Source organism: Neodiprion fabricii, chromosome 1, assembly GCF_021155785.1.
Source record: "Neodiprion fabricii isolate iyNeoFabr1 chromosome 1, iyNeoFabr1.1, whole genome shotgun sequence".
NCBI classification, from domain to species: Eukaryota; Metazoa; Arthropoda; class Insecta; order Hymenoptera; family Diprionidae; genus Neodiprion; species Neodiprion fabricii.
This window is the reverse complement of record NC_060239.1, coordinates 27,411,182-27,437,142: the sequence shown is the minus strand read 5'-3', so window position 1 is coordinate 27,437,142 and position 25,961 is coordinate 27,411,182. Positions and strand designations below refer to the sequence as shown.

Below are 25,961 nucleotides of genomic sequence, written 5' to 3'. Positions count from 1 at the left end.
ACATCACTTTTGTTTTCAAAAGTTAATTTTACAAAATAAGGCATAATGATGAACTCCCGAAATGATTGTCAATCCAAGCATCATCAAAGTTCTTACAAACCTTTACCAGTATCCGGTATGCTTTAGAATAGTATATGTATTGTACATATTCGCGATAGGATTTAAATTTTGTCAGAGACATTGCGGCACACCTTATTCATCGTTAAATAAACTTTTATTGCTGCACTCTCAAAAATTAGTTAGTCAATATAAGTATGTGATATAAGAGCAGTCTTACGAATCTCTTACTCATTGCAATACGCCATTAAATGCCTAAGATATCGTTGAATTATTTGACGTCACACAGCAAAGCAGTTCCTCGCATTACCCAGAAGTCTGGTGGCCTAGATGTTTGAAGCCAAAGAGGAGTAACCAATAAAATATATGTTCGCATTGGTTTCTTGTACACAGGACACTGTGAATATATGAAATATCACATGATAATTATTTTAAAAGGTCTAATATAGTTCTTCAAGGTTCATTCGTTTTCAATCAATAAAAAATATAATGACAGCCATTTAATATCTCGTTTTGATTTTCTACATTTATTAGTAGCAGGTAAATATTTAAATTGATAATGAATCATTGCTTGAGAAAAAAAGGAAAATACTTCATTGATTGATTTTCGTACTTAATATACACCCACCTGATACAATTTTGGACTTTTGTCTGGTGTATTATATAATGCAAAAATGTGTATAACTGGCATGAGTACACACAATACTTTATTTGCAGCTTCGCACAATTTGTTATTTCTTTTGTCCCATCCAGCTCCTTCCAAGTAAAGCCCATAGACATAAACTCCTTCCTGGTCATCATAATGCAAGTTGAATAATAATATGCTGCAGAATAGTAATTATTTTCATACAAAGCTACATACAAGAGGAGGAACTCGTGTTTCTTCGCGGGTATGTCGTGTGACTTCGTTGTGCAAAGTGACATTATCTAAAGCCCACCCAGGATGAGCTCGGGTCACTTCTTGCTTCATTGCAGTCAAAAAACCTAGGAATTAAATTTTTAATCCAATGAAAAATACATATTTGCACATTGTAGAAATGAAAACGTGTTAAACATACCTTGTGGATTGAAAAATCCTGTCATCCAAAACTGGCAAGGCCGACCAGTGAAGATCCAAGTCGAAAATTGCTGATTTCGTTCTAGTAATTCTGTAAACCAAAATCCTATTGTAGAGGATTCCCAAGATTTGTCTTTCCACAGTTTGGGGACTCGGGCATCAAATATATTATCCAGAGCATCCCTTAGCATCTATAAAGTTTGTACATTAGTTAATTTATCACAGAATTAGAAGCAAGAATATTTTACATATTTGCCTTTAATAACCATTCTTTTCAAACATCATGTGCGAAAAACTCAGTTCAAATTTACTCAACAATGATTTAAAAAAAGAAAATCATACCTCATTCATAATTATAATACCCTCTAGAGCCAAGACTAGATCTTTTAACATTACTCGGACTAATTTAATAACTTTTTGCATGCGATCTATCTCTTGTTTCAGGAAAATATTCATGGAGGCAGTATGACCCATCATTTTTAGTCTGGAATGGAACATATTCTATTAGTTGTTTAACCATTCATATTTTTAAAACTGTACTATTTCATTGCCAGTAAGAATAAAAAATTTAATTAAAACAATGGGCAAAAGCGTTAATGTATCATTGAATTAATTATTGAATAGAACTTCGGCCTCGTTGATATCTTTAATTAAAAACTTAAGCCTGTGATATACATTTCAAGAGCAAGCAACGTTTACTGATAAACTTTCAATGTAGCAACAGAAGGTAGAAGAAGTTAAATAAAAATTATAATGAACCTTTCTTTCACTTGAAACGGATCATAGTCAGGAGGTAATTTATCCAACATTTCTTTAGCCAGCTTCATCACCACAGATTCTCTAGACTCACCACCTCCACCACCAGATTCTTTGGGCTGTACCGAAGTGATGGTATCCAACACATCTTGAGTAGCACTACTCTGGTGACTAAAAAAGTGAATCGGAAAAAGTCACATTAAAAAGAGGTATGTAGTTGATGACTTATTACGTTCGTTAATCATCTGAAATCTAATTGAATAATTGAAAAATAACAGCTAATATATCGTAATGTTACACATATGTATTAGGACTAGCAAGTTTATGATGCTATGATATGTGCGACTAAGAAAGTAGATATTCATTCATGTAATATGCCTACTATTAAAAAAATACTTTTGAATTGTGATTTAAACTAACGACAACATACGTGATATCAGCATTTGAATGTAGACCGTATGCTTGCGGTGGATCTATTGGTGCCATGGCCTCAATGGCTTTCAAATATTCAGAAACTAATTTGTACCAAAGAATTGGATAGCCTTTATGGAAAACGAATCCCTCGTTAAACATTCCTTCAAAAAACCATACCTTCGCAAACGTATTCAGAAGTCTTTTATCATAATCGTCTGTGACCCGACCACCGTATTGAACTTCCCCGATCATGTACCTGTTTTGCAATTTAAATGTAAAGTAAAAGTAATCTGTTATGCAATAAATATAACTGATGAAATAAAGTAAAAAATTACCGGACAGTAGACCAGCTTATACCACGTTTGGCATCATAATCGTTGAAATGATTGTTCATGAACATACAAGATGCTAGCCAATCGGCAGAATTAAATTCATATGGTATATTCCAACCAAGAGGTCCAAATTTCCGACGTTCTTGAACAACAGTATGTAGAAACGAGACTGCGTAAATTAACGGTATATATTGTGCAACATCACACTGATCCAACATGTCCTGACTCATGCCACTATAAGTCGCAAGGAGTCCAGCGCGAATACCTGAGAATTAATTCAATTTAAAATGGAAGTATCTTGAATCAATTCTAAATTTTTACAAGAGTTAATTGGATCCCTATTAATACCTTGGGGTGGTTCATTAGTGAACTTAATTGACATTTGCAAGAGAGAAATAGGAAAATCATTATGTGGTTCAGTGGTAATCCATATTCGAAAGTCTGGATGCGATGATTCCATATCTGTTATAAAGTTGACTAGTTCAGCCATGTATTCCAAACCCAAGTGGCAATTTTGACACAGTGCCCAGAAGCCCTTTATTAACATTAAGACTTATGGAATATTATAACATTGCAGTTTGAAATAGTTATAGTATATAATTAAAATGAATGCCTTTCACCAATTTTTGCAAAATGTTTCTTGAGCAATGACGGAAAATTTACTAATGTATAGAATATTTGGTAGAAATTGCATATTTAGAAGTTGCAGAAGAAATATTCGAATTATCATGTGGAGAAAAGGGAAAACAAAATGATTAAGTATACGTATTCTAACAATAAACATACTTCAGTTTTTGCACTGTTCATTAATTTTCGAGCATGAACTTCTTGACCCTGTCCCATCGAAATACTCTTGCAAACGATGTCCATTTTTTTTGCAAGTTGTTCAATGCTTGGAGTAGGATCTGATCCCATGCTCAAAAAGCAAACCATTGGAGTATTTGGCCGAGATTCTGCGTGCATAATATCCCAAAGTGTAATTACTGGTTCCGCATATTTAGGTCCCAAAGAAGAAGCAATATACTTGCGGGATTGTGTTAACGTTCGATCCATACACCATGCTCTACAAATTGTATATTAGAATAACCAGTATCTTATTGGTAATACTTCAAACACGTGAGGAAAGTGCAAGGCTGAATCACCTAATCATAAGTAGACGTCGGAAGGTGTCCAATGTGTTATAGCCATCTGGAATCACTTCTTCTTCAGGTGCCTCTTTGTCAAACCAATACTTCCAAACTTTTTCAGATGCAGGAACCTGCGATACTATATATTGGAACTGTCTTAATCCTGAAAGCGCTACCAAATTCAACCATGTCATATCAGTAATCCACTTGCAGGGCTTTGGTGCTACTGCATTCAAATCAAGTGCTGCACCGCCTTTTATGAAATATTGAAATTCTTCGTAGCTGATGGCCCCCCTTTGTAAATCAATTTTCAATGTCATCAGTAAAACGAACATGTACTTATGATTTTCATAAAGCCCACGAGCTTTATATTTACAAATTTCGAAGGTGAGATATTCTATTATAAAATTGATTCTCCTCTGGTTGATTGGACTCTTTTCTGATCTAAAAATAAATGGAATGTGGTAGAATATATGTTAAGCAGAGTAATGATTTGCGTAACCAAATAGTTCATTTTAAGACTGAAGTAGGATTTACGACAGTTGAGCATTAGAACTTCAATTTTCGAAGATATAGACCTCAATGTATCTCACCTAGCCATGGAAATATCAAAGCGTTCTAAAAATTGAGTCAGTGCAGTTTGATACATGCAATTCACTTGAGCCATGTCGCACACTAAGAAGTATAAAACACTGCCACGTGTGGCTACAGGCCTGAATTCTTCTCGGGCTGCATTTATTTTAACTTCTGTGTCCCTAGCAATGTTCAGTTTTTCGTTTACTTCTGCTGCAGTTTGTTTTGTAGAATTTAATACCGACATCAATTCCACATCTTCTATGAGCGATCCCTTTTGAAAATAATGAATTAGTTTCACTTAGTTCAAACAAACTTCAAGAACAAATAAAGAGACCTATGTACCTGCACAGTTGTCAACTTTTGAAGCAAATTTTCTTCCAGCTCCTTTATCTTCCGTTTATTACTGGTCACATCTGTAATTAGCTGTGTTCGCTCGTTTTCTAGCTCCCGTTTCTCAGTTAATATAACTCTTCCTAAGAGCTGATCTTCTAATCCTAAAGTATACAACTATTTAGTTTCTACAACAGTGTTCGTAAAATTCGATCTTACACCTCGATATCGGGTTGTAAAATGCCACTTTTCTCAACAGTGTGTGTAAAATTCGATTTGATAACTGGCGGGCGTATAATGAAATATTCAGTTCTTTGCATTTCTATACCACGATGTACTGTCAAACTGTATTAACAATATATCCTTATAATATTTACGTCACGTAATAGAAGACATAGTTTCGTCTGTTTCCATTTTCACGTAATCGAAAAATGTAATGATGTTCAAATCATTGTGCAAGTTAATGGTTGTTTATTTCATAAATTTCTTTGGTTGCTTTATCCGTCCACCTGGTAGTGAACATGGCGTAAGCTACGTTGGATGTTGTACAATGTTAATTTTTTATTTTGAATTGATTACATATTGTTTTATGATTTAATATCAGAAATCGAATAATGTGACAACCTCCGAATTTTTTCGCAAATTAATGTTTGTTTATTTAACATAATATTTGTAAAAATTATCCCATTCAAATATATGTTAGGTATATTTTATATTTTTTCACATTCATATTTAATATTTATACATTTTTTTTTTAATATGTAGATCAGTATTTTTTTTATAGGTATATGTCAACCCACTAGGGGGGATTCGCCCCCAACACCCCCAATAGGGCTTGCAACCCTGGACTCAATCAGTTGCGCCCAACCCACACCCCATCTCGAAGCATAGTATTCTGATGTGATACTGTATAATTTACTGTATACATGACCGAATTTTCTGCACACTGTTGCAAAAAATAGCGTATGAAACGCAGGCGAGCGATTCACGACCTTGTGCTGATCAGCAAAGCACTTTTGTATTCTTGTAAATTGCAATCTAGATATTCATTGTGTTGATGAGATGTTACCCTACATTTATCATTCTCCGAATGATGGTTTTTCAGTGTTGGCTGTTTTATGTATTTTAATGAATTATGAGTAAATAGATGACACTGAAACTAGCAGGTAATAGTCAGCAGGTAATACAAGCGGAAAATTTTTAGGGCATGACAAAACATTGAAACTTGGCAGGATTATTCAGGCAACTCTTTTGAATACATTCCTTGATAGTTTATCGTTTTCTCACTCCCTGAAAGCCTTCCAGATGTATTACCTGCTGGTTTAAGCACCACAGTAAATAAATCTGCATGTATATTATACCTTTCTGTGTGACGGTAAAGTCAATTATGGAAGTACGTGCAGAGATTTCCGGAGTGTAAGATGGATTTGGAAGCTTGGTCGTTATATAAAGTCTAAAATGATCATTAACATCTACTTCTTTGTCCCCAAGTTTCACCTATACAGAACATTGACTATTAGGAATTCGCCTGGATAAGCTATAAAAGAATTATTGAATTTAGTAAGCAATGAAAAAACATTTCTTTGAATATTTCTGAATGAAAATTTACCTTTAACGAGGAGCCAATTTTTATAAAGTTTTTTTCTAATAGATTATCTAATACTGGATCCAGCTCTTCTGATACATCTTCTATGAGTAATGGACGTCCAAGGGAGACACAATCCTCTACGTGAGTTCTGAAGTACTTCAGAGAAAGTAGTGTCACCTAATTTTTCATTTTTTATTTTTATAAATGACGGTAAACTAAATATGTAATGTATAATGACCAAATCTATCTTTCGTAGCAGCAGAGGTGATCGCTATAACATCAACATTAATGAAATAACTCAAATATCATTGTTATACAGCACTAATTTATTAAATACATGGTTTTGTCATGCAAGTTTATCTTTTAGCTTACCTGTAATTCGAAGTCTTTTTCTTTATTTTTTATCCATGACTTGCCTTGTAATTGTGGATCGATCAGTAGTGGATATCTGGTAGATTTTGTAACTATTATACCGTTTTGTATAGAAAGTTCATCATTAGGTAGACCTTGAAGATTCCATTCTCCTGTCTAACAATATAAATAAGCATTATTAGGGGTTTTTAACTAAATTTTACAAGCAACGAACTTCCAAAGTCCCATACGATAAACATGTGTGATTTTGTACACTCTATATTGTATCAATGCATACATGTATCTCTGCCCAGAATGTATTAGCACAAAGAATGAATTGTACGATAGCAGTGAGGATCATGATTTTTCTGTCTGTATAGCATTCAATTTACATTAAGTTAACTAATTTAAAACTGTGATATATTTGCGTTAATATTTGACAAACCGTAGCTGAATCTGTTAATGAATCTACGATGTTGATGGTCACTGAAACGGGAATCTTTCGGCTATGTAGAAACTCGAACCACTTCTTTTGCAAAAGGATTCGAAATTCTTGGTTGAACGGGCCACAATAAGATAAAAATCCTGTTAAAACAAGAACGTCACCGACAATTCTCTCTCTTTCTGATTTAAACGTTGCTAATTGATCTGTCCACCGTATTCTTTCTCCAGATAAACCGTCAATCATAGCTGTTGCGGTATCCATTTTTGCTTGACATGCAGCAGCTTGGTCAACAACTTTCTATGTGATATGATATCAACATTATAACGCTGTTATTCATCACAAAAAACTAGTGAAAAACTATGTTCTTCAACAATACAGTGTTTAATTACTCTGAATATAAATCGAACGCAATATTAGCTCACTTGTCTCTCACTCATAGCAAAGTCGTATTCCTTTTGCACTACTTTCAAATCTTCATCTTTGGCTTTCAAAAGTTTTTCAGCTTCTGCCAAATTTCGATTAGCTGTATCGTGCTTCCCTTGTTGTATGGCTAAATTAGCCTGTAGATAACAATGTTAGTCAGATATTATTTTCCCCAATTTAAATTTCCAGTAATTACAGTTACAGTAATACATTCTAACCATCTATTAAATATCTTAGGGTATTCATAACACTTTGCATTAATTTTATTCATGCTATACTTGCTTTCAAAGGAAGCACATCTTTGTTCACAGCATAAAATGTAACCATTGAAATAGTCCATTGAATCAATCCAGCAACATTTCCACAAGCCTGTTTAGCTGCTTCATATGTATACATATGAAAGTTTAGATAGGGTCGCATTAGATCAACAGTTTCGCCATTAATGTTATCCTTTGGGAAATTTTGCAAGTTGAATAAGAAGCGCGTATCAGCCATGACCTAGTGCAAAATAGAAATATTAGATAGCCGTACATTATGACAATATAATAGCAAACGAAGAATAACATTACAGTTTGTCTGCAAGTCGAAAGTTCTGATTGTACACTTAGATAACAATTGTCTATCGACTTTCAGCATTACTATGTGATCTATACAGCCTGTAGTCAATAGAAATCACAGGATGCCTGTGACTGCAATAATTGATTATTAATGTTTATTCCTGTACCTTTAAAGCTTCACCCCATGAAGGCACTAAAAATTGTTTCTCTGTATCTGGTTTGACTGGTTCCAAACGTTTCCCAAATAAAATCAAGACGCAGTCCATAATAAGGGTGATGAGATATGGAGGTTTTCCCAACTTTCGTACTGTAGAGATATCACTTCCTTTGATAGTCTGCAAAGTAAGTATTACATAACCAGTAGTCATTACGTAATCTGATTTAATAATTTAACAATCTTTACTTTCAACAAAAAGTAAAGTTGTCAATCGATGGTCGGTGATAACATGAATATTATGTCAAGATACCTGCAGTGCTGATTCTGCTTCAGCGAGAGCAGGTTCAGCTGCTCTTAGTTTAACTTCTGCGTTAGCTCTTTCTTTGGCAATTATTTTCAACAGAGCCTCAGCTGCATCCTTGGAAATTTGAACTTGTGCCTTTATTGTTTCAGCCTCTCGCTTCTTCTCATCGACATGAACTAAAATCTGCAAGTAAATATCTCCATATAGACAAATTCAGCAAATTTTTGAGAAATATAAATTCATCACAAATAACACTGCCAAACACACTAACTACATATTTCCGTATGCAATTAAAAATTTTTGACTTCAATATAGGGTATTTCAGCAAATGAAAAAAATGTCAATAGTACTTGGCTGCCAATTGGTAGGTGGTTATCTGAAATTGCAGATATTGCAGACCTACTTCTTCTACTTGAGCATTTGATACAGCTATTTCCGCTTGATTTTTTTCCAGCACCAAACGCAAGTCATCTACTTGTGCTGTAGCATCAACTAATTTACTGAGCCCATTACTCATGCCAAAAGCAAGTGAATTGATGTTGTCCAAGCGCTGTTTATATATTATTTTGTATCCACCAATAAATGATAAAAATGATTTTGGTGTCACGTACGATTGCCGACGGAACCTGCAATATTGGCATTAAATCTATTTAAGTTAGTTGCTTACTTATAGCTATGTACATGATGTACACAATTTTAGTTGTATTTCAAAATTCGAATATCTGAAGCAAATGCATGATGCGAAAAGTATCCAACACGAATCGTGACCAAACCTATTGTAATATTCTACACAGGTGTCAGCAACATCGTCTTGCACATCACCCATTACTTGAATTATTTGCAGTTTGATTTCGGGGGTACAAATTATTTTGAAGTTGCCCAAGAAATGTTCGCTTACTGCACATAATGCATCCTTGGGCCACTTTGTGAACCAATTCATTGTGCAGCCAGATATAAGCCCGGGAAATTTCAGAGACCTGGACCTGAATTTTTCTCCCACCTAATAATAATAATAATGAGAAATTTCTTGCATAATTTAAGAAAAAATAGTAGTTATATGTTAGTCTTTAAAATTTTTGTGATCAATCAATTGAAATAAATTGCAAACAACTCCATTCATTATAATGAAATCGAAAGTCACTCACTGGTGAAAAACATAGAACCACATGCAAATTATTTCGAGCACGTGATATAAAAAAGTCGTAGAGATTATCCTGTGTCGGTGGTCTCTTTGGGTCCTCTTTTTTCATCAATGGTACTATATTGGTTAAAATTTCATCCAATTCATCTTTTGCAAATAAATTTGCTATTTCACCGACGCTGAGTACATTATTCAGGTATTCAAGGAATGCTTCATCTTTGATTTCGTTGTCAGTGAATATAAATGTCAACCCCTTAGGACCTGTGCCTGCATCCCGATATAATTTGCGCAAGTCATCCATCAAACTACCGACATTATAACTCCTGCATAAATCAATAGAAGTATTAAATGATAATGCCTTCAGGACTTCATCACAGTGTTTGCGATATTCTGTCAATCCTTTATCATATCCAATTATTGTACCTTGTTAATGTTATTTGGAAGAAATTGAATCCAGCTATAAAGGATGAAAGACGTGTCAAACTTTGTTTCCCTGACCCTCCTACGCCAACAAGCATTGCATTCCCTCTTGGGACTCCAAGAATTCTTGATATTCTTATCAAATGCACCAGAGCATCATGAAAGAATACCATATCAAGCGTCATGCCACGGACATATTCATTGAATAGGTCCATATTTTGGTGCACTTTTGCAATGACAAATTCGTAGCTGCAGTAATAAATGTAGGAATGTGTAAAGTGGTATAATGATCAATTATGGGATAAGTCTAAATCAACTTAAGCTCCTCGTATTCATTCACCTTGGTATTTCCTCGTATATTTTAGGTGTTTCAATGACGAAATCCTCAGGTTCATCACCGGTTGGATCAGGAGCCTCTCGTAAAAAATTGACGAAGTAGGTTTCGACACCTGAATAATGTTTGTAATCTGTTCCCAACAACTTTTCTGCTGTCTTGCGCATAGTACTTTTGAACCACTCTTTATCAGGAAAATTTGTGAATCTGGAACGAAATTCCACCAATTCGACAGTGTCTGAATTATTTCTCTATCGCCTTACAATTCGATATAATTATAATTATCATGATATATTTTCATATTTCTGCTACTAATTTACATAATGACACAATATGATCTTACCGATCAGATATGACACGTGTGCACTCATGATCCCATAACTTCAACATCATTTTAATAGAATCACACTCTGCTCCTTCTATGCGTAATATTCCTTCCCAGATTCGTGAAAGATCTCGCAAGTTGAACACATAATGAAACTTGGCTGGTGTGGGTAACATTTTTATTTTAGTTTGCTGCCATAACACACGCGTCAAAGGTATCAGTTTTGGGAGGAAATTCACAATAATGTGTGAAAATCTGCTCTCACAAAAATATCCCTGTCCAATCGAACCTGTAAATTTAAAATACTCTGTGTTCAAAACTTACTAGTAATAGTTTATTGTTTAAAAACAAAAATAGTCAGTAATGTTGTACCTGAAAATATTACCATATATTGTAAGCTGATTTTCTGCACTTACTAAAAATAGTATCCATAGATTTATTTGATGGCAGAGTACAGTTAAATATACAAAACTGTCTCTTCAAGCGAGGGGGAACATCATTGCGCCCACCTCCTGGGTGAATCATAGCAGCCAGGAGCATAATATCCTGAATTATAGAAAATTCTCCAGGTTTGTCCAGAGAATAGAATCCCCCACATTCCATTAGTTGACGCACTATTTCGTTTGTGATTTGATCACCCCATTCATTTATCACCGGCATATTGATATCGTCAATAAAAATACTCATTTTTCTTCCACCAGGTGGACCATATGTGCTTCCAACTCGTTTTTCAACGTAACTTTCGAAAATACGCTAAAAGATGTTTTCACACTTCTATAACACTGATATTCCTTTGAGGGGAGAGCACTGTATGTATTCTAGATCACATTACCTGTACCATGTTGGGAGTAGATGCAGAGGAGAAATTGAAAAATTTATTCAAATGATATTCTGGGTCATGTCTTGCCATGTAACTTTTAATCATAACCGTTTTTGCAGTCCCTTGTTCTCCTAAAAAGATGAAAGAACAATCAACATACTTTTTTTTCAGAGAGATCTATTGAAGCTGATCTCTACAATCAAGATAAAATCACAGAGACTATTATTTTGAGTGAACTCTTAGTTTGTTCAATGTAAGCAAATAAGATAATTACCAATTAGAAGTACTGCCTTCTCTTGTTTTGCTATAAGATCTATGAGGTAAGCAGTTCTAACATTATCGACGTTCGGTACGAGAATAGTGTAATAGTCCAGAACAGCATCATCAGGATATTCGAATTTCGGAACTCGACTGTTCCAATGAATCCATTTCCCTTTTTCAGATACTAAATATTCAAATATTGTCTCATCCTCCTGAAAATTGATATTAATTTCACATTAGGCAATTCGAATTTTTCAGGGCAGCTGAACATTGATTAATGTTAGTTTTAGGCTTGTCACAATAAACTTTCCATGCATTTTGGCCAATCGCACTTGGATTCGTGTAATACTAAAAACTCTTCCAATGCTGCTCTATCGTCAAGCTCAAGCACTGCACCCAAACTCCACATTACGGAGAAAAGAAATAATTTTTCAAGATGTTGTTCAGATAATATTTCTATAAAAGAAGATTCAAATACGGTAAAACCATTTGATTCAATGTTAATAAAACTACAGGAAATGATTCTGTATGAGTGTACGAATAAATTTGAACTGTGTATTTCAACTCTGATGATTACGTGTTTTGAAGACTTGTATAGATGTAATTTTTACTTGTTGGATCCACGTCGTGGCTGAGCAATCCTTCAAGTAAATTCGTACACTGTCTGATGTAAATTGCCTCCAATAGAGTCATTTTAGCATGCAGTTTGGTTTGTACAAAAGTATGTGCATCTCCATACAATTTTTGAAACAGTGGTCGTAACACTTCTATTTCATACGACTGGCGTTGTTTAAACCATCCCTAAACATTTTAAAACTCATGATATATTTAATTGACCAAATGACACCTTTATCATATCAGGTCCGTTTCAGCGAAAAATGATCTGTAATAAAACTAACAACTTTTTGCTAATCCAGCTAGTATTGTTTATCAAAAAAGCTTTACACAATTTTATTACATCTTCACATTGTTTTCATATACCTCTAAAAATGGAGTCCATTGCAAGACCGATGCACTGACAAATACCATTCCCATTCGTGAAATAGTTGCTGGTGATGCATTATCAACATTATCTGGCTCAAATACCAGCTTGCTATTTGGGGCCATTATAATACGATCACCATTAGCCAGAGTTAGTGTTTTATTATCATCCAGGACAGAGTTCAAGTTTTCAATCCAAACCGCATCGACCGGACCATCTAATACAATCCATAAGTTGTCTGTTTTTTTAATTTGTGTAGATCTCCGCCACAGGGTAGAAAATATTCCATCTGTCCAATCGTTTGTTGAAACATCTAGTCTTCCAAACATTTGGGAAGCTGTTATGGCCTACCTCACAAAATAAAAGGATTTTTTAAAAATTATATTAAAAATGATCCTTCAACCATGAAAATTAATTGATCCAAATCCAAATCAACTTCTGTATATCTAAAATACTTTTGTTATTCACTGTGAATATTCACCTTGGGATTCATTCTAACTTCCTTATGTGGTGAACCTGTGTCAGTCAGTGCTCGCATTAAGGCCCACATACAACGTGTTTTCCCAGATCCAGTTGGTCCAAGAACCATCAGACCATGTCGAACGAGTGAAGTTTCATATAACTAATTGTTAAAATCGAATATTCCTTAAAGTGATATAGTTTTAGATGGCTACAATATGAATAAATCTCGAGTGCTTGAGTGGTTGAACATTTTTGGTTGTAAGTTTGAAATATACTACTGTAGCTACAGGTTATCATGTGATTAACATTTACAAAGTTAACATTTAATACTGATAAAATAGATCTGACCTGAACAGCTTTTAAATTCCACTCCGCGTGATTCATTATGCCAAGTGCAGATGCTGCATTAGCAATTCCTTTTTGGAGGTCTTTGTATGTTTGTGTAGTTAATTTAATTCCTGGGAACATATCTTCAATTAATGACATGAACAAAGGTTCATCCTCATCAACTAGCTTCGATAGATTCATATCTCTGCAAACAATAAATTATATTTAATTCGTTCAATGATCATATAATTTTTATTTACAGTAGATTGAATTTCTGACCTTAACACTCTCATTAGAGTAGTTTCTTCTGACTCTCCAGGGTGAGCTCGTTTTTGAGCTCCAAGAGTCCGAAGACAGGACAATATATTCCGTAATCCAAAATCATAATGGACCTGCTTGCTCAGCTGTTCCTCACATAATTTATATAACGTGAAAAACTTCCGTGACAAGAGCAAATTTTCTTTAAATCCGCATGCAGCAAGTTTGACACGCATTATTATCTGTAAAAATAATGTCAATTTTTTCTAATTGTTGTTGATGCGTAATTGGGACAATACTATTCTAGGAATACCAAATTTTTACTTGTCTATCTGGAACCATCATTGCAACACTTCTGAATTGTATTTTCAAATTTTCTGGCAGTTCTTGACGACCAGCATAACCAGGATTCATTGTTATGAATAATCCAAATTCATAGTCAATGCTGTAAGTCTCACCATCACTGAAAAAAATCATGCAAATGTTGTTACTGAAATAACAATGTCATACATGTATTTATGTTAATTCCAAACGTCAATTGAAAAGTCAATAACTAATGCCCTCATAAATTATGTATCTTCACCAAGGAATGTGATTCTTTTTTCACTAAGGAAAAATTCTTATTAGCAACACTGATGAAAGAAACTGTCTTGTCAATGAACTCTTTAGTAAATAAAAAGTATTCGTGATTAAATACCTAAAAAGAAATGTGGACCTCTTTTCTTTTCTACCTGTTAAAACAATAGCTATTTGTTGTGCCGCAACGGATAAAACAGGTAAATCGATCCGATTGAATTCGTCAAAGCATCCCCACGCACCCGCTTGGGCGAGACCCTAGGAAGCCGAATTATAATTTGATCGTCAGGAAACAATATGAGGATATTTCAATTATTACGAAATAAATATTTCTAGATATGTTTAAAATATCTGAAAGAAGAATGCTTATTTGACAATTATGATTTTCAAGACATTCATACCTTGAAAATACGACCAAGACCTCGGAAATCCATTTGATCTGAGCAGTTGAATACCACGACATATTTGCCTAAAGCTTTCCCCATGTCTTTAGTGGTCTCAGTTTTCCCAGTACCGGCTGGGCCAGCCGGAGCCCCCCCAAAGTTCATTCCTGCATAAAATTAGTATAAAAAATTTATTACAGTATAAAACATTTGTTGCGCAATTGTAAGCTGATGGCAATCACAAAAATCCTAGTAAATTAAATATCATTAGTAAGTATTTTTATTTGTTTTCAGCTTAGATTCTGTAGTTATGTGTATAAATATAGTAAAATTTTATTAAAAATTGTTAGCTAACCAACAGCCTGAGCAAGGGTTATATAGCATCTATCCGTCAATGGCGTAATAGCGAGTCGATCTGTACAGCCCAAAAATTCGTTTTGATATGTGAAGTCTACGTCAGTGATTCTAATTGGAACTTCTTCTGATTCCTCATCAAAGTAAAATCTAGCTTGTTTAAGCCATTCAAAGTCTTGAATATTTCGAATTCTGAGCCGACATAACTCATCGAAGATATCTCTGAAAAGTGTGACAGTTACTCACATTAATTTTACATATTTCCACCCCATTGTTAATCAATAGACAATACTGTTTATATGTTTCATTGACTCATACCTTTGATGAACATGTATAGTTATTAAAGCTTCATACTTTGCTCTTGCGTACTTAGTAAGATCTTTTATAGTTACTTCAATAAGGCCATTGAGTAGATCCAGAAACCATTGATTAGTTTTTTTCATAACGTATTTATCTCTCTTAGCTGATATCATAGCTATTTCAGCGTCTCGAGTCCATGAAACTTGAACAGCTACTAAACCGACCTGTGAATTACTGTGACTGTACCATTTTTAGACATCAACAAAAGGATACCATGCTTATTTATTATCATAAATGTAATTATTGCATTTATTAAGGTTCTTCGGATATAGTTTGTTTTCGTATCAAAAAGTTAAAAGAATTGTTAGCATTCTAAATTGCCAAATGTGTTGAATAATGTTTTATCGATAAGTGACACATAGAATGTAGCTCATCATATGTGAAGTATTTACTTGTAATACTGAATTATCGATTAATTGCAAAATTTCAGTATCAGGATTATTGAGAAGCTGCAGTCCCTGTGCTATAACACTTCCTACAGATTGTTGATGCATTTTCAAAAGAGAATTTAACCAATTCTCTACTCCTCCAGTGCATGTCACTTCCTTTTCAAGAATAACTTTTTCGTTTTCTCTGGATAATATTGCAACAATCTTCTCGTATTCTTTTTCATGAAATTCTAGCTGTTTGGAACAAGTTGTGACGTTCAGTAATTACAAATACAGTTACGATTTTGGTTTACTATAATGTAAAAATCGGCAACTTAACATAAATCATTGCCAAATGAAAATCGAATTAACAAACAAGACATATTATCTTATATTAATGGAAATAGAGTGGGAAATTGAGTACACCAAATACTAACTCTTCCAACATTATCGAAAAATCCGTCCAAATATTTTTGTATCGTATGGCAATCTGCAGCTTGGCCAAGAATTTCCAGTAAACTCGGGTCTGATATAAAGCAGAATCTTGGGAAAGTCACCCGCTTCGTTTCTAAGTACCTAAAACAGTTTATCTTGACAGTAAGTAGTCAGATATACCAAATTTTTATACAGGAATGATTTTAGACACAGTAACAAGAACACGAACCCGCTCAAGGATTTTTGACAAGATTCTAATTGTTCTAACAGATGTGGTAAGAACTGGCCCATTGTTTCATCACCAGTACATGTCTCCACTGCATTGAGTTTCTCATGAGCACGGTACATCAATTTAACCCAAGACTTATCGATACTCTAAAATGCAAGATGATAAACACGAATTAGGTGCTTTATTATCACAATTTCGACCAGAGTCTACTATACGCTCAACACGTATTTCCATTAACTTCAAACTTCTTTTTAAATGATCTTTACAAGCAGTAGAGTTCGATATTAAAATGGAAATTTATCACATTTATCGTAAAATCTAAAACTATTCAGTGGTAAGATAAATATTTTTTTATTCGTTAAAACTTACACTGAATCTTTTAGCTTCAGCAGGTAACTGCTTTGATATATCTCCACCAATAAAAACAGCTTCCAGATAAGCCCATAGGTTTTGCACATTTATCCACTTTGATAATATTTCTGAGGTGTTACTCAATTTATACTGCCACAATTGGATTTCTTTTTTAAAAGGAGCATTGTAACTTGAACGTAAAAAAATCGTTTATAGTAGCTCTCAATTGTATCAATAAGCGATAAAGCAAAAATATAGTAATATAATCATTATATTGTTGCACGTACCGATTAGCCATTAACGAGCTAATAATCATTAAGCTATCTTCAAGTTGGGCTATTATTTCACCAGTCTCCGTTCCTTTTAATTGCAGCTCCCCTCGCTGCTTGAAGTTTGAAAACTGTAAGTTCACTATTGACCAATCGGCAATAACTTGTTTCAATTTGCTTTCTATGTCCTTTTCTTTAACTGCACTGATACAGATATCCTGTGATAATAAACAAATTTTTCTTAATACGTTGGCTGCTCTTTACACATAGATAATACAGCTCGCAACAAAAAACTTTGTGGTGAAAAAAAATTGAAAAGATGCCGTATTCATCAATATGATGTATAGATGAAAATACATATTATTAAAAATGGTGGGTAAATTCGTATTCAAAGTACCTCTACTTCATCTTTGTGCTTCAAAAGTGGTGCTTCCATTACGTTTGCTAATGTGAATGATTCTGATTCAACATCAAAAAAGTAGTTACATGTTTTTGACATTCTTTCCCAGTGACGGTCTTTCATTGCTTTATTTGCCATCAACTCTAATAGTGGACAAGTCTCATTGAAATCGTCAATTTTTTTCTTCAAGTCAATAAATGCAGGCCAATCCTTCATGCCTTTGGGCAATTTGCGGCATCTGAAACAATTCCAACCTATGTGAAGCAGTCTTATTCTCTAATCTGAGTAAAGTGTCTTACTAGTTGCGGCGAATTATAATAACACCCAGTAAATATTGATACTTGTATTAGCAAAGTAAAGATGAATTTACATACTTGTTCTGAAATTCAGCTAATTCGGCAATTATGATTTCGGTATCGATTTCAGCCCAAGGTATTTCAAAATAACCATCAATAGCTCGCATGACTTGTAAATACAATCCATATAGCTTTTGTAATAAATTGAATTCTTTCTTCCGTTGTAGTAAAATTGGATATTCTGTTACAGCCATTCCAAACAGAGTTTCTCCATTACTATATGTTTCATATCTTTCCCACAATTCATCGAAACGAGCTTGGAATAGTATGACGCTGTAAATAGATTTAAGTAATTGAGCATGTCCTACAAACACTATAACTCAATTTTTATACCTCACCAATCTTACAAATAAATTTTAAAAGTAGACTGTTCCGGTGCAATAGAAAACAGCAAATTGGTAACGTCAAACAAGCATAATGTTGATTAATTGATTCATATACATTTCGATCTTTACCGATCGCTAGCTTCTTTTGCTGGGATTGATTCAACCATTGGACCATTCTGTTCAAAATCTATATCAAACTCCAATACATCGTTTTTGAACACAGCAACTCCGTCAATCAGTTCTTGCTTTAGCGGTTCTTGCATTTCACAGATTGTTCCTTGTACATGCTTGGCCTACAAGTTATTCAAGAGCATTACTAAGAAGTATGTTGATTTAAAATTGATTTTATATCTCTACAAAAATATACCTAGCTAAACATAATATTTACCCATTCGCCACTTAATGTCAGTATAAAAATCAGTACTTACTGTGGATAACATATTAGTGAAATTATATCGAAGACTGTCAACCGTCTCGGACTCTTCTTTAGTTACATCTATATTAAACTTTGCTAACAGAGCATAAGTTTCTTCAATTAAAATTAGTTCCATGTCTAACGATATAAAATCATCCCGAATCTCCCCAAGACATTTCATTGCAACGCGCACATCCTCCAAATCTTTGATATTCCGAGAGAGAACTTTCTTTTTATCATTAACATACTCCGTTATTCTTTGTAATTTAGCCTTGTAAGTAGTAGACAATATCTTTCCCAAAGTTGATTTCCATGCTTTAGCTTCAACCAACAAAGCGAGCTTCAATTTATCTGTGATTTATATGCAATTACATTTTACGTTTCTCGGTTTTGAGAAATATAGTACAACAGCAACGTAATTGTCAATGCGCATACAAATCTCGCAGAGAATTTTTAACAACTCAATCTGTTGGTTTCATGCAGGTTTACAAAAAGATATTCCATGCAAAGTAAAATGAACATGGAGTTTCTTATCAATAGCTCACCCATATTGATTTGTATAGGTCCAATAATATGGTGGTCTGGTAACTCCATTATTTCTGTACATAAGTCATCATATTCTCTCAATTTTTCCCGTATTACCTGGGTTATAGGGTCAGCATCAACAAAACTTTGAATTTGTTCCACTCTATCTTCAGCCCAAACATATGCATAGCGCAGATAAGACTGTGACAATAAATCATATTTTCAACATAAATTTACAACGCAACAGGAGAGAGAATGTTACTCAAACTTTCAACTGGATACTCACGTTACCTTGGATAGCAATATCATCTTTTAACATGAATATTGCACCTTGTAAGCTCATTGAAATACGAATTATTTCCTTATGATCAGCTACACTTGAATGGTAATTTTTCAACAGAGATTTCGTAGAGTCTGATAATAACAGAAATAAGTAATAATAATAAATAGTCATTCCAAAGTTTGCTCTGGGCATTATTTGTTTCCAATATTGTTGATCATAACTATTGATGAATGTTTTAGATGGAATCTCTAATGGCAACAATATTTCAAATTTCTGTGATACATGCTTACTGTCCTCTATATCAATTCCAAGTGTGTTACGTCGTCTTGGAATAGCAGAATATCGTTGACCCCACATCACTATACTTTTATGGGTTCCTATTAGGTTTGTAATGACTCTACTGAAATGGAGTTGTAATTCATCTATTGGAGGTACTATGATGACATTTGGTATTTGTAAAACGAATTGTGTTTCCATCAGCGGGACTTCACCACCTTCTATATTTTCTCGAAGCAAGACACTAGAATCACATATTTTTTCTGAATGATCACATAGCACGTCACAAACATTTTGTTGCTTATTCCTTTTACATTTAATTAAATTTCATAGATTCAATTAAAATCTTAGATAATATATTTATAAGTTAGCGAACCTAGAACTGCCCACTCTCTTCTTTAACAGATCCAGGGAGCTTTTTGTAGTTTTAACTAACGCTTCTATCAGTTTGCAATTGAAATATGCAAATAATTCCATACAATCATTCTGTAGATGTTCAATATTAATTTTAGTACTTCTGTCAATGTGTCCGAATCCTGTAATTTATTGAACTAACATTATGACAAGAATTTCCAATAGAAGCGATAGGGAAATGATATTATATGCTTATTTTTGGGATGAAGAAAGTAGCTTTATACCTGGTTCAAATGGTCCTTTAATTAATTTTGTTTGCGATCCGACTTGCTTTGTTACTTTGTCTGGGTCCATCCAATCGTATTTAACATTGTCAATACTTGGATCAGTTATCATTGCCATGAATTTGTTAATAATAGTAATAACAACTTTTTCAGCCGCTGCAGACTTAATTTCTAGTTCAACTGCCATCATGTTCCGAAAAGCTAAATTATCTGATGAAAATTTTTCAGGCGATGTTGGAAAATTATACAGTTGAATAAGCTTAGTCTCTGATATAGATTCAAAGACTTCATCAATCCGTGCTTCTTTCATATCTTTGATTTCTTTAATCACAGTTTCGACTTCAGTTATAACATTTTTTATATCTGCGCACACTTGTGGAACTTTCAGTGATGCCCATGTAACGACGGACAAACAAGGTTGAAAAGCAGTTTCAAGCTTCACAAAACTTGGTTTTATCATATTCAAGAAAAGTATTGGAACTGAACGCCTGTAAATAATGGGAAACAAAAAATGATTTTAAAATGACGATCGATAGCATATGTGCAATCGTACACTTTGAATTAATGAATCACCTGAGAGCATTGTTTAGTTCAACCATCTTTTTGACAGTTTCATGAGACGAGAAAAGTTTTTCTTTACAGAATGTTATTATTTGAATAAAATCTGGTACACTCAATCCGAAATTAGACATATGTTCAGATTCTTGGATTACTTCTTTGATATAAGGATCAAAATTTAAACAGTACTTATTCGTTTTTGGGTGGCGTATAAGCAATGGTGAGGATAAAGCCAATCTGACCTATGATACACAATTTTTCTTCAGTTTCATAGGAATGTATGAAGTTACACATTGTGCCAAAAATAATTCGCTTAAACTTACAATGTCAGCACTGTCGTACCATGCTTTATGATATATCATTTCATAATGAATGAAGACACTGATCAATGCATTGTATACTTTTATGCACTTTTGCATTCTTTCATGCGCGATCACCCGAGGTCTAGTCTTATATATCCCCATTGCATTTTCGATACGTTTATACAACTGCCGAATCCAATATATTCTGCCCGATACAGGAGGGACATTCCATGGCAATGGGGGATCTAATCTATCTTCATTGTACCTATCTCGAGTTTCTTCAATTTCCCGTTGAAAAGATGTCACAAGCTCCAAGTATTTGCGATCAATTCGCAAACGCCGAAAATACAGTTTTTGGAACCTACAGATGAAAGAAATTCTTCAAATCAGTAAAATTGTTTTCAATTCCTCTAATACTTTATACAAGTAAAATATCATATACGTAAATGCTAAGGTACAACTTACCTGCCTACTAAGCGCAGAGCTTGAAAAATATTAGGAGCTTCCGATACAGTTTTAAAAAAGAATTCTCGCAATTCAATTTCTGTTTCGATAACGTTCCTTTTAAACTCATCATAGTCAGGGTCAAAATAAGATTTTCTATGATCTAATGGGTCGTATTGCTGACTTGCGATTTTCTTAAAAAAATTTGTGAACTTTTGGGCGAAAACATCGATTCCCTCAATAGTGGAACTATGTAATATAGAATATGTAAGTGTTGTTTGTAGAACATCAATCAGCTAGAAGATTAAAACAAATGATTAATAATTATAAATCACAGTTGAGTCAAATATATGTACCAATATAGTATGACTATACATGGTATATGGAACAAGGCTTGCTCGACATTTTTACTTGTACTGAATTATATCTTTCTTCAAGCAATCGCTTGTAGGTATTTGAACTATTTTTATCGGATTGTTGTATGGTTTTAGTACAATTATTTTTAGCACACTTGCATACATATACTCTAATGTCAAGGATTTATTATTCTAGACACTGACCTTATTTAATCTTATTTTGAAGGTATTGAATTTTCCGAACACATACATTTCGGATACTTCGAATGGTTTCTCATCTGGGCATGCTTTAACTTTTTTGCGCATTTCATCATAACAGTCATGATAACATTGGTACAAATTAATGCAGTCCTAAACATTGTTGAAATTTACACGAGAAACCAGCTAACATTTTGGTTTGCAATATATCACGTCTAATTGTACATGAACAAATTTGTTCTATAATATTTACCGTGATCCTTGATATAATTGATTTTTTTTCATCATTCCATACATTGATTGTGCCATTCTCAGTCAAATAAGCTTTGCATGATAAAATCATCTGGTTGGTCATCTACAATATACCAATCATATTTTACTGTTCTAATCAAGTTTCTCACGGGCAAAAGATAGTAGGCATGAAAATTAAGAATTTGCTGTTAATCACCAACTCAATTCATGTGAAAATGACTCATAAGTTTGACTTCACAATTCCCCTAGCATATTTAAAACGATGCGTACCTTCACGAAAACTGCTGTTACCATTCGCCTGGTATTGAAAAACCGTGATGTTGCGTAAATCATTCTTATGGCATACATTAGACTTGGCAAATAATCACCAATTTTAGTTGGATCCAATCGGTACAAAGGCTGGGTGAATTTTTCCAATGCATATAAATACTTGACATTGTCTTGGGATAATATTTGTACTGTGGTAACGTGGCTGTCCAATTTTTTCCATTTCTGTGTCAATAAAGAAAGAGTTGAATATGATACAAAGTTCTACACCTAAAAATAAACTAACATTGATGTTTAATTAGACTAGCAAAGTACACCTAGCGAGGACATCATTTTTGATTTTATTTATTGGTAGAATTTGTTTTGCAAACATATCCTGTTCTGTTGAATTAGATTCAATAGTTGTAACAGATCAAAATAATTTCCTAAATTGGCTATATCCATTTTGTGCGAAAATTGTAGTTACTAAATATAAAATTGAGACAAATATACCTTGACGAGCTTAGATTTTGAGTGAATTAATAATTGAATGAACATTTGAGTATGCTGAGACTTAATGTGTTCGACAATAGAAGAAAATTGGGCCAGAATTCTTCGCCAATAGATGAGTTCTGCTGTTGGTCCGACAGTTTCAGTTTCTCTTCTTAGTTGCTGACTTTCAACTATTGCCTGTAGTAACAAACCAAATCAATTTTAAACTTGATCAACGATTATTACCACTGAATTAATTTATCATTTGTTATGTTACAGTAATAATCAAAAGAATTATTCCTCCGTGTGAACACTGGGTCTTTTGGGGAACATTCCATTTCTGAATATCAATATTTATGAGCAATACTTGGAAATCTTTGAGTCTGTAACTTTTGGATAATGTAGTTGACACTATGAAAAGAAAACCTGATTTTTTTCCCATTTCTTGAAAGCCTAGAACACTTTAAAGAAGTGTACAGACAAAAGGTGCAAAAAAAAATTGTTCACACAGAGGGTTAACTTCGAGTACATCTAAAGTCAAATATCCGTTTCGTTTGTGGTTTTATTTCTCGTTCTCTCTCTATACTTCGCCGATCATATGCTAGAACAATAACGGATGTTATACATGCTTATACTCACATGTTCCATTCTCGTCATCCAAGTTCTTACATTGTTCTCGACTTCAAGAACAACTTCTGCATTTTTCGTATTGTTCATAACACTTTCTGGTGTTGATAGATATTCGTTATACAGTGTCCAATTAACGTCAAATTTTATAGCACCTTCCAAGTCGAGTTTTGTCACTGGGATTAAAATAAGCACAGTTGTTAGTGGTGAGAACATGACAAAGATAATAATAACGATAAAAAACAGGATTGCAAATTGAGGAGACAAATTGCTATGTACTAACTGGACAAAAATTCGCAGAAATCTTTAAAGTCTCCTATGAAATTCTGTTTTATTTTTTGACCAGCTTCACTCTTATTCAATTCACCCCAAAGTGTGTTCGACGATATAGCTGGCTCATTCAATCGAGATACAAGTTCAGATATACCAGCTAGTGCACTTTTAGATACAGGATCAACTTCTGCATATGCATAGTACGTTTCCTTAAAACAAAATAAGCCACATATTAGTTAAAAAATAAAGTTTGAACTATAATAGTCCTTTCTCAACACCATCCCTGCCAATGAAAATGTGATTACCTTCCCGAGAGGCTGAACCCTAGTTTTAGCCTAGTAGCTTGACCCAACGGTTGAGTCACTGGCAGTGAACGTGTTAAGCAACTTACAGGTTCGAATTCTTACTTCGAGTAATTGTTTCATTTCGAAATCAACGTTAGATCTACAACGATAGACGATGACACATTTGCCACAGAATTTATCAGTAGATCCATCTGTCACACAACAACGCAATACCTCCTGCTCTTTTGCAAGTACCGCACTCCATCGACCAGACTCTAAAAACAGTGAGCTTCAGAACTTGAATGCATATTTATTTGATGTGAAAAATTTTTCAAATGCTACTGAAGTTAAAAAGTTAAAACCTATTTACACTATATTGAATATCTTATGGCACAATGAGAGTATTACCAAGGGGCGGAGGAGGCATCATTTGATAGTATATTACTATTGCTTGTCTGCCGCCTTCCACAAAGAAACTACTGAAGGTATTCACATATTCGTCTTTATCAAGAATGCCTTCCTCCAGAAGACCTGGATCTGTGTTCAAAATATATGCAACCATTTCCAAAACATGCTGGTGCGTTGTTTTCAATAGTGCTTGCCTTGCATTGCGATTTTCTTTATACTTTGCCTGTAAAACGTTACACCTTTTTAAACTCATTAAGTGCAAGATAACAAAATGCATACATATACTTTCAAATGCACATGATTGCTCATGGCTAACTCTTAGGCTTGATCTTCAAATTCTCAATTACTACTACACAAACGATTAAAATTTTCATAAAGTATATTAGTAATTTTTCATTCACAGTAATTGATATTAACTTACAATAAAATTGTAATAAGTAAGAATGTAATGCAAGTTGAGTAGGATATTGATCTATTATGAATGAAGAGCTTGAAGAGAAATGTGACAATTGTACTTTGAAGATCATTGTCAACATACCAGGCGTTCCTTCATACTCTCTGTAGGCAAACCTTCCTGGGCTCCGATTCTCCTCTTGAGTAAATCAGAAATTCGCCGGTCAATGGCAGGCATTGTGTAATCCCGCGATGCATAATATGCTGATATATTTGCCATTATGTCATATACTTGAATCTATGCATATGATATAAAAAAAATTGTCCTCCGTCAACAAAATATTGACTGTTTAATAATATCAATATTTTCGATATATTCTGATAACGTTAAACATTTAGCCCATGCTCTACTGATAATCCTCAATCTTGAAATATGATAACGCAACTTCCATCATATTGACACTTTACAGGTTTCCTGACATTTTTGCTGTTAAGAAACAATATAGATCACGAAACAACAAATGATTAAAATATCAAGTTTCATCTACAACTTTAGTGATTTGTCTTTGTTCTGAAGTTTATATTACAATTTTGAACTACTATTTTAAGATTAGATCACTGTGTGGGCTCATCAAGTAGCTATTTTACACCCAATTTAATGAAATAACTAAATACTTAGGTCTGTGATATTTTAATATAAAAACATTGATCATAAAATCAGTATCAATTAAATCAATTCATTGATTGCAGAAAAAACGTCTTTTTTATCACAGAAGGTGT

At 33.8% G+C, this 25,961-nt stretch overlaps 1 protein-coding gene across 1 annotated transcript; it reads right to left on the bottom strand.

Annotated features, from left to right (window-relative positions):
- Nucleotides 1-312: 312 nt before the first annotated feature.
- Nucleotides 313-25,959, bottom strand: LOC124177024 (dynein axonemal heavy chain 8). Its single transcript, XM_046559049.1, has 67 exons — nucleotides 25,327-25,959; nucleotides 24,789-25,011; nucleotides 24,504-24,655; nucleotides 24,107-24,305; nucleotides 23,836-23,999; nucleotides 23,218-23,394; nucleotides 22,729-22,950; nucleotides 22,460-22,561; nucleotides 22,213-22,359; nucleotides 21,674-21,948; nucleotides 21,230-21,569; nucleotides 20,922-21,148; nucleotides 20,349-20,836; nucleotides 20,087-20,246; nucleotides 19,725-19,954; nucleotides 19,438-19,565; nucleotides 19,172-19,352; nucleotides 18,640-18,977; nucleotides 18,341-18,504; nucleotides 17,904-18,158; nucleotides 17,527-17,767; nucleotides 17,148-17,347; nucleotides 16,879-17,050; nucleotides 16,510-16,655; nucleotides 16,283-16,421; nucleotides 15,870-16,100; nucleotides 15,436-15,641; nucleotides 15,119-15,339; nucleotides 14,782-14,930; nucleotides 14,502-14,638; nucleotides 14,129-14,267; nucleotides 13,826-14,046; nucleotides 13,568-13,751; nucleotides 13,239-13,379; nucleotides 12,757-13,104; nucleotides 12,387-12,576; nucleotides 12,082-12,231; nucleotides 11,789-11,989; nucleotides 11,527-11,645; nucleotides 11,111-11,447; nucleotides 10,713-10,983; nucleotides 10,376-10,576; nucleotides 10,039-10,284; nucleotides 9,620-9,938; nucleotides 9,248-9,474; nucleotides 8,878-9,100; nucleotides 8,481-8,657; nucleotides 8,181-8,348; nucleotides 7,739-7,954; nucleotides 7,456-7,593; nucleotides 7,034-7,330; nucleotides 6,610-6,765; nucleotides 6,259-6,414; nucleotides 6,011-6,146; nucleotides 4,662-4,813; nucleotides 4,337-4,590; nucleotides 3,759-4,187; nucleotides 3,403-3,679; nucleotides 2,965-3,151; nucleotides 2,620-2,881; nucleotides 2,301-2,540; nucleotides 1,874-2,041; nucleotides 1,457-1,598; nucleotides 1,116-1,305; nucleotides 920-1,041; nucleotides 686-847; nucleotides 313-454 (listed from the first exon to the last, which is right to left on the bottom strand). The coding sequence occupies exons 1-67, from the start codon at nucleotides 25,459-25,461 to the stop codon at nucleotides 329-331; spliced, it is 13,821 nt and encodes a 4,606-aa protein (XP_046415005.1). The 5' UTR covers nucleotides 25,462-25,959; the 3' UTR covers nucleotides 313-328.
- Between the last annotated feature and the right edge of the window lie 2 nt (nucleotides 25,960-25,961).